Source organism: Manis pentadactyla, chromosome 14 (genome assembly GCF_030020395.1).
Source record: "Manis pentadactyla isolate mManPen7 chromosome 14, mManPen7.hap1, whole genome shotgun sequence".
In the NCBI taxonomy this organism is placed as follows: domain Eukaryota; kingdom Metazoa; phylum Chordata; class Mammalia; order Pholidota; family Manidae; genus Manis; species Manis pentadactyla.
Genome location: NC_080032.1, coordinates 89833592 through 89846531, shown reverse-complemented (window position 1 = coordinate 89846531; position 12940 = coordinate 89833592). Strand labels below are relative to the sequence as shown.

At 46.4% G+C, this 12940-nt stretch overlaps 1 protein-coding gene across 5 annotated transcripts in view; it reads right to left on the bottom strand.

The window, feature by feature from the left end:
- Window positions 1-330: 330 nt before the first annotated feature.
- The window catches only part of TMEM117 (transmembrane protein 117), a 393659-nt gene continuing 381049 nt past the window's right edge, over window positions 331-12940 (bottom strand). For 4 of the 5 annotated variants that reach the window (XM_036889401.2, XM_036889402.2, XM_036889400.2 and 1 more), the window contains 2 exons: window positions 11819-11948; window positions 331-2052 (listed from right to left, as the gene is read on the bottom strand). In XM_036889401.2, the coding sequence (XP_036745296.2) occupies window positions 1370-2052; window positions 11819-11948 (813 nt within the window). In that variant the 3' untranslated portion in view covers window positions 331-1369. The remainder of the gene's footprint in view (window positions 2053-11818; window positions 11949-12940) is intronic. The other variant, XM_057491441.1, reaches the window with a different exon arrangement.

The following is a 12940-nucleotide window of genomic DNA, read 5'->3' as shown; positions in this document are numbered from 1 at the left end:
GCATAGTTCTATTAGGGATGCTAAATTCAGCAGGCTGCCAGCTTCAAAGCATGTAGATCAAAACAAGGGAGATTTAAAAAATCATAAAGACAAAATACAACTATGTCAGAATGTGACAGGAACATAATTTTGCCTTAAAAGTGACCTCTCCCAGTTCTCTCAAGAACATGTAAACACAATTTATGGAACAAAATTGAAAGCATGTTGGAAATATTCCATTTTTTAATGTGCCTGGTATTGTGCTAAAAAACCCCAGCATTTAAATGGCCTATTTTTAAACCAATATATAGTTGAATTCCTGTATTATGAACAAAAAGCTATATCACATAATTATTGATGTATAATTCTTTATTAATGTGCAATGTTTAATTCTTAAAACAAAAACCAAAAAAAAGGCACACACAAGCCACTACACAGATTCTTTCATGCACCCCTTTCTCTACCTCACAAGTTTTGCATGTGATTTTTAGAGGACTTTCCCTGCTCAGGGTTGGCACCTGCCTTTCAATTTTCACCGTTCAGAGCCATATTTATAGAAAGATGTGCAAACATTGTAGACGGCAGACTGCACAGCCCTCACATGGTTAAAACCTCAGCCCCTTGGTTTTCTAGGGCTTTACATAAATGCCAATAAACGAGAATTCGCCCAATTGTGCCTCTTAACCTTAGTTCCCAAAGGTGAAGGGCAAGGTTTTTAATCAAGTAGCAATTTATCTTTAATTAGGAAAACATAATTAGGCATTATCACCTGCCTAATTGCCATTACTGGTGGAGAGAGTCACATTTCGCAAGTAGTGACCCGTGCTGGATTATCATTCTCCTACGACTGAATTCTGCATCTGCATTTGTACATGGCAGACGGCCAATAAAAATTCACAGGTAATCACCATGCCCCTCGGCAGTCTTGCGTCAAAGTCCCCAACTCCACCGCTGAGTAAGAAACCAGGAGAACTTCCTGAGCCGCACCCGGGCCATCCCTTTATCCTGCTCAGACCTCAAGTGTAGACCAGAAGAACCGTACACAGAGGCCCCCACATGAAGTAGGTCAGAGAACGGTGCCACTCTTTCTTTCTCGTACCGTTAAAAACAGTTTAATGTCTCAAGGCACCACTATGGTCAGACATCAGACACACGGGCAGTCGGCTTGTCGTCTACTCTGCTGGGAAGTCGGCGAATAGCTTGGGCGGTTGTGAAAAGCAATCTCTAGAGGACCACTAGCTACACAGTAGGCACGTGGATCATAATACAGATAGAAAACAATGAGTCCTAGAAAAAGCGTGTTGAGCACCGTTGTGGCCTTGCATGTTATTTCTTAGACTACGGAAACCTCACCTGTGCAAGAGGAGAGACTAGCTCGTTAAGGCGACGCTCAAGGCCGCCCCCGGGCTGTCGCCGGGCTCGCGGCCCCTGTCGCGGGTGTGCTCTCGGAGGTCGCCGGCTCCGGGTCGGCTTCCGCCCCGCTGGCGGGCTCCTGCAGGTGCGAGCTCAAATTCTCCGACGTCAGGTGGGAGGCCTTGTAGACGATCTCGTTGAGGTCGGACCTGATGCAGACCAGGGCCGGGTCATTCAACGGGTCCTCCACGGAGGCCCCGGTGTTTTCTCGGGTGAGTCCCATGTCCTTGCTGTGCTCTGACGGGGATTTCCTTTTCATGCGCGTGTACGTTTTGTCTTGGTTCTCCATGCCTTGCTCATTTTTCAAAAACCGTCCAAAGAACCAAATGAAGAACCCAAACCACACGAAGGCTATCAGGCTCGGGACGAAGGCCAGACACTTGACGTCAAGACTGGCCCCCGTGAACCTGCTGTGCAGGAACATGTCTCCCTCCACATACGTTTTATTAGTCTGAGGGTTGGTGTGATTGGACCTCCACTCCCAGGAAAGCTTGGTTCTGTTCAAATCCTTTAAACTTTCGGAGTCTTTCACTGTATATATTTTCTGCCCTGGGCCAATATATTGTCCGTATTCATGAGGTTTGTAAAATATCTGGTTCTTCCACATATTAAGATCCAAAATCAAGACAAGAAAGATAATTCCATAGTTAAACCATTTACCTGCAGTAAAAAAGAAATACTGCATATTAGTCAAAGACCTATAAAATTGCGATAGGGTTTTCTCCAAAACAAAAATTGGAGATAATGATATACTAGTATAAATTGTTAATGTTTCAGGCTTGTTAACAATGAGCTTTTTGAAAGTGCTGCCACTACGTGAGTTGGCACAGGGGATTTCCTAAATGGACTCTAGGCCCATGAAAACATGTGGGGGCCTGAGTCAGTCATTTATGGCACTTACATTAACCAGATTAAGTCTCCTTGTTTTATAGGCACCACAGCTATCTTTAAATTGGTTCCATGTAGGTTATTCTCAGAACATTTCAATTAATGTTTAAAAAAAATAGTTCTAATGAAATTCTTAGAAAAGTTCAATGTATGATTGAGCATCTCCTACAGTTTTATAATTATGTCTGGGCAAGAAATAAATCACTTTACAATGCAAGCCCCGTAGTATATCAATTGAATTCACATTGCTGTTCGTAGGTGACCTGTTGATTAAACCATTGGCTGATGTGATTCAGATCAATAATCCCTAAGCATTCATTTCAAGACTTCAAAAATAATTGCATCAAATTCTCATTGAACAGAATCCATTTATCAGACATATAAATATAAACAAAGCTAGTAAATTGCTTGAAAAGACTTGCTGAGATTGCAAGGACCACATTTTCTTTGTAGAATTAAAACTTTTTATATAAATAGGACATCATGTAGAGACATATTATCTAGTGGTATCTTTACATCTGCAAATGGAAAGAATGTGGAAACCCTCTTGAAGGCTACTAGATTCATTATGATTTTTGTAATAATCATAATTTATTGTAAGTTTTACAGGATTAAGTATATCATCATAATACCACAAAGCCCACCTCACAGGTGTATAGTAGCAAATTAGGTAATGGGCTCAAAAAGGTCAGTGTTAAGTATTGTATGAATTAGGTAAAAAATTACTTTATTTCGTATTTTAAGAGAGTGGTACTGCATGCTAAGTTACTGCTTTCCATAACTACAGAAGTCTTAGACAGGAGAGAGAGATGCTCAGGCAAACATCAAGCCAAAGCCAAGAATGAGAAAAAGGTATTTTGCAATATGTACTCTATACAAATATAAGTTTTGATGAGTTTAGGAGAGTATCGTTACACATTTTCAAGGTCCTATTATTATGTGCAAGATGGAAAGGTTTTAATCCTGGCTTCAATCCTTCTTAGCTATGTGGTCTTGGACTAGTGTTTAAAACCTCTAAACCGCAGTTTCCTTACATGCAGAAAACAGCAGTACTTATTAAAGCTGTTAGCATTTCATGAAGTTATTAGATTACTGGATGCTAAACACAGGGCCTGGTACATAACAGATTCAGCAATGGTTGCTGCTACTAGCATCAGAGGCTTGCCTGTGCTGTGGGGAGGCCTTCATCTGCATGGGGAGGTACAACTTCTCTGTGAATATAATTTATATAAAAGATTAAGAGAAATTATAACTCCGTCTATTCCGAAATTGTTCACCTTCACAGAGTTCAGACTATTGCAATGCGAACTCCTGCCCAAATGCTTTATTCTGTACCCCCAAACTGAAAGCAAAGGTGAACCTTGGGAATACTGTTTCCAGATATGATAGAATATTTAAAAGCCGGCTCTGTCAAGTTCAAACCACTCCCGCCCTCCTGGGTCTTCCAAACTAAAACAGATTCACGTGAAGAATCAACCGTAAAACAAATCCCAAAAGCTCAAGCTTGTGTGACTCAGCCAACCGCGGAGGTGAGCGTCAGTCCCGACCACTTGCTGTTTCCTCACGGCCTCTGCGTGGGGCGCCTTGCAGACTCCCTGCCTTCCAGGGAGAAACTGATCATCTTGTTGGGGAAACAGGACAGAGCCCTCAACAGATAACTGAGAATAAGAGGTCCCTCTGGGGAGGTGCCGACGGAATGGTACAAACCATGAATGCTGAAGATGTTGAGAAAATGGAATAAAAATTGAGGGCTAATTTATGCAGGAAGGATTTTTGGAGGAAGTAGCAATTCACGTGGTCCTTGAATGAAAAGTAGGACAGAGAATACTTCGGAACAATTTGCATTTCTTTTAGTTTCTGTTTTCATTATGCTGCAGAAAGAATGGCATACAGACTAAGATCAGGTGATATGGGGGGAGAGAGAAGGAAAACAGTGGAGAACATCGGGGGAAAGAAAGGCAGGCGAGGAATGAGAGACGGCGCGGTGAGAGGGGTCCGGGGGTCTCCCGTTTCAAGGGGGCGCTAGCTCGTGGCTCCTGTGATAGAAGCACATGGCGGGAGGGGCTTGGGGCTTCTCCGCGGCAGGATTCGTCCTCATTCTCTGGCATAAACGGCGTGTATTACGAAGCCAGCCTGGAGGGGGCGGGGAGAGGTCCTGGGCTTGCATGACGGGCCAGCACCTTCCTGGCCCACAAAGGTCCCCTGGAGAAACTGGTTCCTCTCCAGGTCCTGGCTATAAACTCGTGAGTGGGGCAGGTGCTCGCCAAGGGGTCCCAGTTTCTAGGGTAACAGGAAATCAGACACTGAGCATAAGCAGCGCCATAGGATCAGGGAAGCGAAGGGAATGCTTGTGGAGTTGGAAAAGGGGCTTTGCTGATGGAGAAAAGGTGCTCAGGGAATGTTGGCAGACGGGGAAGAAGATAAAATCAGAGAATAAAAATGGGAGGGAATGCACACCGACCCGGCTAAGAAGAAACCCCGAGGAGAAGAGGAGCTCCTCCCTCCACGTCCACTGTGTTTTCCTACCAGTCAAGCTGAAGGAAGGGCCCTGCGTCAGTTTAATCCCTGAACTTTCCCACTAAGATCCACTTTATGTTATTTCTCCCCTGACCTGGGGTCAGAGTTACTTAGATGAGATGGAGGAGGAGCAGTTAACAATGTGTTGACTGACGCTGGTTATGGGCATCTTCACCCTGCTCTTCGCATCTTTACTGGTTTGGGGCCGGGAAGGCCATAGTCACAAACCTGCGGGCTGGAAACCAGCAGGCGAGTCACTCGGCTCAGTGCCACGGCCTGGCCGCCTGTCGGGCCTCTCCAGACCTCAGCGATTTTATTTTCACACTGAGGAAATGTTTGATGCATTCCAGTTCTAGGATTCTGTCCTCTTCCCCCAAATTACATTTGCCAAAAATGTAGGGGTGGTGTTATTAATTTCTTTCTTCTGCTCCTTCAATTCAGTTAATACAGGGTCTTGGAGAGATAACGCGGGGGGGGGAAGAGCGTGGAAGGGTCTGCAACACAGGCGTGCCCTACACGTGACCACGTGCTTCCGTCTGGATAGAATAGCATGAATTACCAGCACTGACACCGAAGGGTAGGTATCAGCGGACCATTCAACCAAGAGCACCCAGTGTGTAGCTGCCTGTAAATACGCTCTGTGAATCCACATATCTGACATGTTGAAAATTCTTAGCCATCGGTAATGTGTCTACAGCTTGCAGTAGGTTGGTCCTGAGAACAGGTCTCTTACATATATATGCACATTCTGAGGCTAAGGAATAGGAAACGTTGTCTCCAGCTCCCTGAAAGCAGAGAGGTCATCTGGGGGGAAATGTGCAGAGGGGAGAGAACCCTGCTGACGCGGTATCTGGACGCAGTGTGTCCCCACTCCGACCGTCACAGCCACCCAGCTGAAACTTGGCGCTGTTGAAAATGTAGAAGAAATGGCTCTTCTTATTTCTTGTTTGTTTCTGGCCCACCTGACATAACCTATGGCCCATTCATTCATTTGTACAGAGGAAGACCTTTCATCTTCCTCTGTCACCGTCCTTCCATTACCCTGCACCATGCTTTGTTTCCTTGGTGATGACCTCGCCTCTTCGGGAAATTACTTCTGTCCTAAGAGATGCTGCAAACCAGCAAGCAAAGCCACGCGGGACAACTCAACCCCGAGGTTCTCCTCTGTAAGGCGAGGGAGTTGAGCTAGAGAATCCTTGAGGTTTCTTCCCAGTCTTAAAAAGTCCTTTTGATGAGTCCATGAAAGAAACATCGCCTAAATTTAATGTTTTATGATGGACTAGGAAACCTCGCCATTAGAGCAAAAAAGATGAATACATTTCATTTTCAGATGGAGAAAGCTTTCCTTAAAAAAAAAAAAGATTGTATAATCTGAGAAACACTGCTTACCATAAAAAATAAATCTGAGGCCCTGAAATGATTCACACAGAAAGGATTAGAATACCCTTTTCACAATAGAAAAGAATAGAAGTGCTTCTGTTGCTGTTTCCCCATGTGCTGGGAGTGAGCCGTCGCTACAGCAAGAGGCCTGGCGTTTCAGCGTTAGTCATACGGGGGATCCAGCCTTTTGCCTGCTGTTCCGACCACAGAGCATCACGGAGATCAGCAAGGAGGTAGGCTAAGAACATGCACCATCTCTATTAATCTCCTGGTTGGAGGATCTCACCATCGCCCCTAATGAGAAGTCACTGCATAGTGTTGGGTGGGATGATTTCTTCATGTCCCATGTGCTTTTAGTGAATCTTTCGGGGTGTCAAAAATGATTTTATAATGGTAATTTTATCTTTCTTACCTTGTGGGAGTTTATAGAATCCTGGGCCAGTTTTAAAAGGATTCTTCATTAAATAATACTCTCACTTAGCAGAGGAAATGACAACAATTTGGGGGAAAATATCATTTTTTTCAACTGCAGAAAGAGAGTATAAAGTGCTAGTATTTCTACCATTTAATGAACCTTTAATTATTCAAACATGCAATTATGATATTTTAAAAAGTCTTTTACTCGGTGGAGTTGCCAATTAGCAGTGACACTGAGCTGTGCTGCGCCCGCTCTGGATTAGACTCCGGCATCCAGTGCAGACAGTCAATGGTCAGGCTCCACAGAGGTGTTCAGCATCACTACAGGACAGCAAGAAACCACGGCCCTCGAGAAGATGAGTTTTGGACAATTAAAGAAGTAGCATTGGCTGTAACAAGCTTCTTGGCCATATTCAATGTCCTCTCACACCAGACATGAGCAGTGAAAACAGGGCTGAGTTAGCTTCTCTTTACCCCTCTCCCGGGTAATTTAGGGGTATCCAGAAACTACATTAAGTGCTTGGGCCACGAGGACACTATTTAGCAAATTGAGGATATTAACTAAATAATTTATGAATTAGTAAGAGTTCTTCCAGTCAGTAAAGTATCTTCTTAAGACTTAAAAGCAAATTAATAGAGCTTCTCAAAGTGCCCATCTGCTCACTGCTGCTTCCTAAGTGGGCAACTATTCCTTTAGGACATAATCCAATAGGATGAGGTAGAAACTTGTGGTGACGAAAAGAAAAGGCCAAGCAGCTGTTCTGAAATGGATGATGGGTAGATTCCGACTTCCCTGGGCTCGGGGGTGGTGCTGTGCTCATTTCTCCATTCCCTAGAGCCTCGCTCAGTTTTAGACACACAGTAACTCAGAAAATGTCTGCTAACCAATAGGTAAACTCTGAGATAATGTGTCCAGAAAAATACAAGGAATGAAGTTCTAGTCCTTCAAATCAAATATATGTATCACAATGACCTGGTGAATTCCGGGTTACTGCTAGAACCAGATGTAACTTGGAAAACTGGGAAAAGCAAAACCTTCATGTCTCTAAGATTATGATTCATTATGAATTTCAAATCTTTCTTCTGGCGGTAAAGACAATTCTTGGAAAGTGGGCCAGTTTTATTCCAAAGTCCTCACACATATATGCACATGGGGGGAGAGGACCCCGCTATTTGCCCAGGGCGGACTTGCTCCTGGGTAGCAAAGACCAACAGGCTATGAGCTAAGCAACCAGGGACTTGAAGAAGATGAGCTTTGAGCAGGTAAAAGGAATTGTTGCTTTATGGAACTGTAAACATAGCTGCCTCTTTGAGCTGTACAAATATGATGAAAATGGAAATTGCTTCAGGAAAGCTTAGAATAAGCGACAACTGAGAGAATAGTGAGAGGTTCTTGTGCATTCAGCATGGATTCGCAGCCTCTGAGGATGCCGTCGTGCAGCGGATGCACCACACGTCCGTCCCTGGCACAAGCCCCTTGCTAATTTTGTCAGACAGAATATTCTGCAGGATGGACGGACCGTCGGCCGGCCCTGGCGGGCCCTTCCCACGAACTGACCAGCACAGGGGAGCTCTGTGAAAACACTCTCTGGGAACTCACTGACCAGAAGCCATGCACCTATGGAAATAACATGAAAGGGCTTCAGTCATTATTTTCCACATTCTCGGTATTGCCAGGCACCTGCGTGTGCCTCCCACCACTGGCAGCCGCAGCAGGACACAGAAGCTGCAGGGGCTTGTTTACTTCCCGCCTTCCATTTTTGCCGGAAGGGCCTCCACAGGCATCGTTGTGCCAACAGCGTGAGTCCGCTCCTCACAGATGCTCAGGCCTTCCTCCAGCCTTTCCCCCAGCCCCCTCCTAATTTACTCAGAGGCTGGCCACCACTGCGACCCTCCCCTGGGCTGGCTGCGATGACAGATGGCAGAGGTCCCACCGGGCTGCCATTAACAGGACTCAGAGGAGCCTTGGGAGCCATCTGAGAGGCCATTCCTCTCTTGCCCCGGAGCCTTGGTGCATCACGTTGTGAAGCCATCTTTGCGCTCACCTTGTAGGTTAAAGGGGAGAGGGCAGAGGAGGCAGTCATGCAGTGGCGTTTGGCGTTTATGTTTAGGAGAACAATGGCCCTGGACTAACAGCGCCAACGTGACAGAATCACTAACCATTTCTCCCCTTCGTTACCTAAGTCAAAATTTCCAGAAAAAATATTTTAACACACCCTTGGATAGAGATAATTTAATTTTCATAAGCTGTAGCCCAGCTTATACAGTGAAAGCTCGTATCGCAGTGAAGCATCTGTCAAAGCGGAGCCAGATGAGCCACACAGATGTAACAATTCAAGTTATTTCTGACAGGCATAAATGCAACTAGCTTGGAATCAGGATAAAAACAATACTCAAATCTGAAATGCTTTGAAAATGTCCAGGGAACTCATCAGTTTCAGAGAACCTTCTCCATACAGAGCATTTCCTTGGGAGAGAGATATCCCCCCCATTCTTAGCTTTCTCCTTGGGGACACAGAACAGTAGATAACTAGAGAAATCAGAGGAGTGGATAAATAAAGGATGACGGCCCTCTCTCAGGCTGCATGATGCTTCTGAAATAGGAAACCAACTCTGGATGGGTGCAGCTGTAGGTAAAACTTAGTGAGTGTTGACTGATTGCTTCCTACTTGGAAGGCAGTGTTTTTAGTGCCTTGTACATACTGATTGGTTTGATCCTCATGGCAACCCTCTGGGATCAATGCCCTTACTTCCCCCATTTAACAGACGAGAAAACTGACCCTCCAAGAGGCTCAGGAGCTTGACAAGGGCCACAGCACCCGTCGGAAGCAGCGCTGGGGTCTATGCACCAGACTCTACGTTCAGCACGCACTGAACATCTTCTCTCGATCAAGAGGAATGACCATTGGGGTGTCACTGGCCATCCTTGGTGGGGCCACCCTTGGCCTCGGGAGAACCCTCGTGCTCCTGGTCCAGATTCTCCTGATGCAGAATGAACGCAGGCAGAGAAAGCACCAGACAGAGCTGTCTGGGGGCCCAAAGGACCCCTCCTCCCACTGGCCCCACCTCCCTCCGAGGCCACCCAGACCCTGCCCCAGTCACTCTGCCTGGGGACCTCCTCTTTTGGCCCCAGTTGTGAAGTTTCCAGGTTCTAGGCAGATTCTACCATGTGCCTTTCTCACCTAACACCCCATTTCTACTGAGTCTGCGTTCTGCCCGTTGTCTTTCAATTTTAAAGGCTGCCTATGAACGTGAAGCGTGGTGAGAGGAGTTCAGACTGCAGAGAATACTGCTCAGCAGCCGTGTTCCCCAGGCGCTGGGCTCCGCCTCGTGCTAGGGCGCCCGGCTCCAGGGGCTGACGGGTAGTTGGACGTGCACTCCAGGCTACTCCTGTAAGCAATGCGGTTTGAGAACCTGCAGACTTCATCAGTGTGCAGTCACCATAACAAAAACTTGGCAGGTACTTCCTCCTTATAAAGTTTTAGAAAATAAGACTTAGTGGGATAGGGGTTTTTGTTTAAACCTTAACCCGGAAGCTAATGTCACAGACGCCTCAGGGACTCCTGTACGCACAGCCCCTTCCAAGGCGCTGAATGTAACTGCGTGTTGTAGTGTTGCACCACGTTCCTAAACAGAGCATTCCAGATTGTGTATGCTTTGGGCGCCCCAAAACCTGAATTTGCCCCATCGACAAATGACAGCATACGTGACAACACCATGCAAGGGGACCCCACATTAAGGAGCTTTCACACGTGCCTTTTTTCTTACGTATGGGTTCTCCAAATCTTTTCCCCCGTTGTGAATCCAATATTCTGCCCTAAAGCAGTGTATTTCTCACAGGGATTCTGCAACTCTTTCAGAGACAGTATTAGTGTCCTGGTGGCATGGGACAGGAGCTGATAACAAGAGCGGATGGTCCAGGCAAAAGCCCACATAGGGGGATGTGATGATGCTGCGTGTGTGCAAGCTGAGAAGGCCGTGAGGCCAGCAAGCTGCAGAGATTGGGGGGCGGGGCCCCAAAACTGCACTGTGTGACCTGAACTCAAATTGACTGATTTACCCAGTGAAGCTAATAGGTGGGCCTCCTCCATTCTGAACAGGAAGAGAAGCCAGCAGCCTCTTCCCTACGCATGAGCTCATTCTCCCATCTAGGAAGGTCGTCTCCTGCCCCAAGCAAAGGGCAGCCTTCAGCCTGAACGCTAAGGGCTGGGCAGAGCCCAGATGCTCACGGCTTCGGGGCTCGGGCTGCTCTTGTCAGGTGGCCCAGATGGCGGCGTGAGCCGAGGTTTCTCCAGCAGTTTTTATTACAGCAGGTGTGGGATCTCAGACTATTGTCCTTAAAACACGCACACAGCCACTACCTACCTTTGACCAGCTTGGGAACTAGCACCATCCCATACGTGGCCGTGTGGCCTTCTGCTTTTTTTATAAGGAGAAAAAAGGGTAAAATGCAATTCCGGGAGGGCTTTTTTGGGTGAGAATGACGGAGATGTCATGAGAGAACATTGTATCATATTTGAGCCATTTCAAAAGCTGGGCCTAGCTAAACGTGAAGTCATCTGAAGGCCTCGAGAGAATCACCTGGGCCCAACAGCTCTGCGGCAGGGGCAGGGCTCGGCCGGCCCGGGAGAAACGGTCCAACTCCCGAAAGGCCCAGGGTCGGGCTGGGGCCAGGACACCGTCGCTCCGATCTCAGCAGCAAACAAAAAACTAACATGGAGAGTGTGAATTCTGAAAAAATACACTGGGCTGTGTTCTGTTACAAAGAACAAAGCACGGTGGAGCGCGACGCGGGGAACGGCAGCCGGCGAACGCTCCACGCCGAGGGCTCGGCCCCGCCTCTGGGGGCCCCCGAGCCCTATGCCTGCCGCCCCGGGGCTGCGCTGCCTGTCCTCCGGGCCCCCCGCGGGGACCTGCCCAGTTACCGCCAGCCGCATGCGGGCGGAGGCGACACGTGTCTTCTCCAGCGTGGGTGGGGGCGGGCAAGCCGCCGTGACAGTCTGCCTGCCGGGTGCGGAAGAGGAAGCGGTCAAAGCCGCCGGTCGTGTGGGTCCCAGAAGGCCAGTCGGAGCGTCCACCCGACCTGGAACCCCTTTGAACGGCTGAGTGAGAAATAAAATTGTATTTACACAGGCCTCTGAATGTGACTGTCGGCTTTCTTCCTATAGCAGCTACATTACTCTAACGAGGAGACAATCAGATCATGTTCAAAGTTGTAATATACCTGTTATGTGAATGTGATATTCCTCCTTGAAGATCTTCTGGAAGAAAGGAACCTTGAACTGCATGTGAGGAGTGTGCAGTCCAGGGAGATTCACATCAACATCTCCCATGAAATGTGGGAATTCCCAGTCCTGCCAGAGAAAATCAACATTAAACACATGTTTGTGATTGGTTTCGTTCCTAAGCAGCAAAACACCCAAAATTGACTTTTTTATAAGCCCTTATTTTAAAATCATTTAAATGCAGCCAGCTGTCGGGTGCATCAGTTTTGTTCTGCGATGTCTCTTTTATGTACTTTAGGCAGTGATATGCATTCAAAATCAAAATTAAATCATAACCTATATCTTCAGATTTTTCTCTTTAACATGGTAATAAGAAACCAATATAGAATCGATTTGCATCTGTACAAGTTTATCTCTTTCATTCTGGAGAACTGATCTTGCATTTTTATAGGAAGGAGGTGATCCATATTTCATAAATATGTGGTAATTTTGTTACATTTTGTTTCACTGCTTTTTAAGAATATGAGCCCTATAAACAGCGTGTTTTGTGTAAGAAGACAAAGTAAAGAGAATCTGATTTACTTAACCAAGTTCTTCAGTTCACACCAAAGGACTTTTACTAGGCCATCTCTGCGAGCGACTGCACGGAACGAAGGCATCCCCGAGAGCGCCCGGCCCCTTGCAGTTCAGCGCCAGCTCGACCCGAACTACGGGGACCTGGCACATGAGCACGAGAGGCGGATGGCGGGTTAATGCCCAACCGTCCTAGTCAGTCCCTGTCATCAAGGCAGAACCAGAGCATGAGCCCCACCCACATGGAAGGGAAATAAAGGCAAATGAGGGCATTTTTGGTGTTTCTTCTGCTCCTGAGTTTTGGATAGAGGCACCAAATTAAAATTCATAACTAGCTTGTGAAGAAAGAATTTCTAACTTGACTTAGCTCCACAGGCATTGACACACATATTTTCACTTTTAATAAATAAATAATCACTAAGTTATCAGTCCTATATTTACTGAATATATTAAAAAAGAACTTGAATATGAAAAAGTAAGGTTCAAAATATTAATTTCAGGTTTCAATCCATTATCTCTGCATTGAAAGTTAAATGTTCCAGACTCCC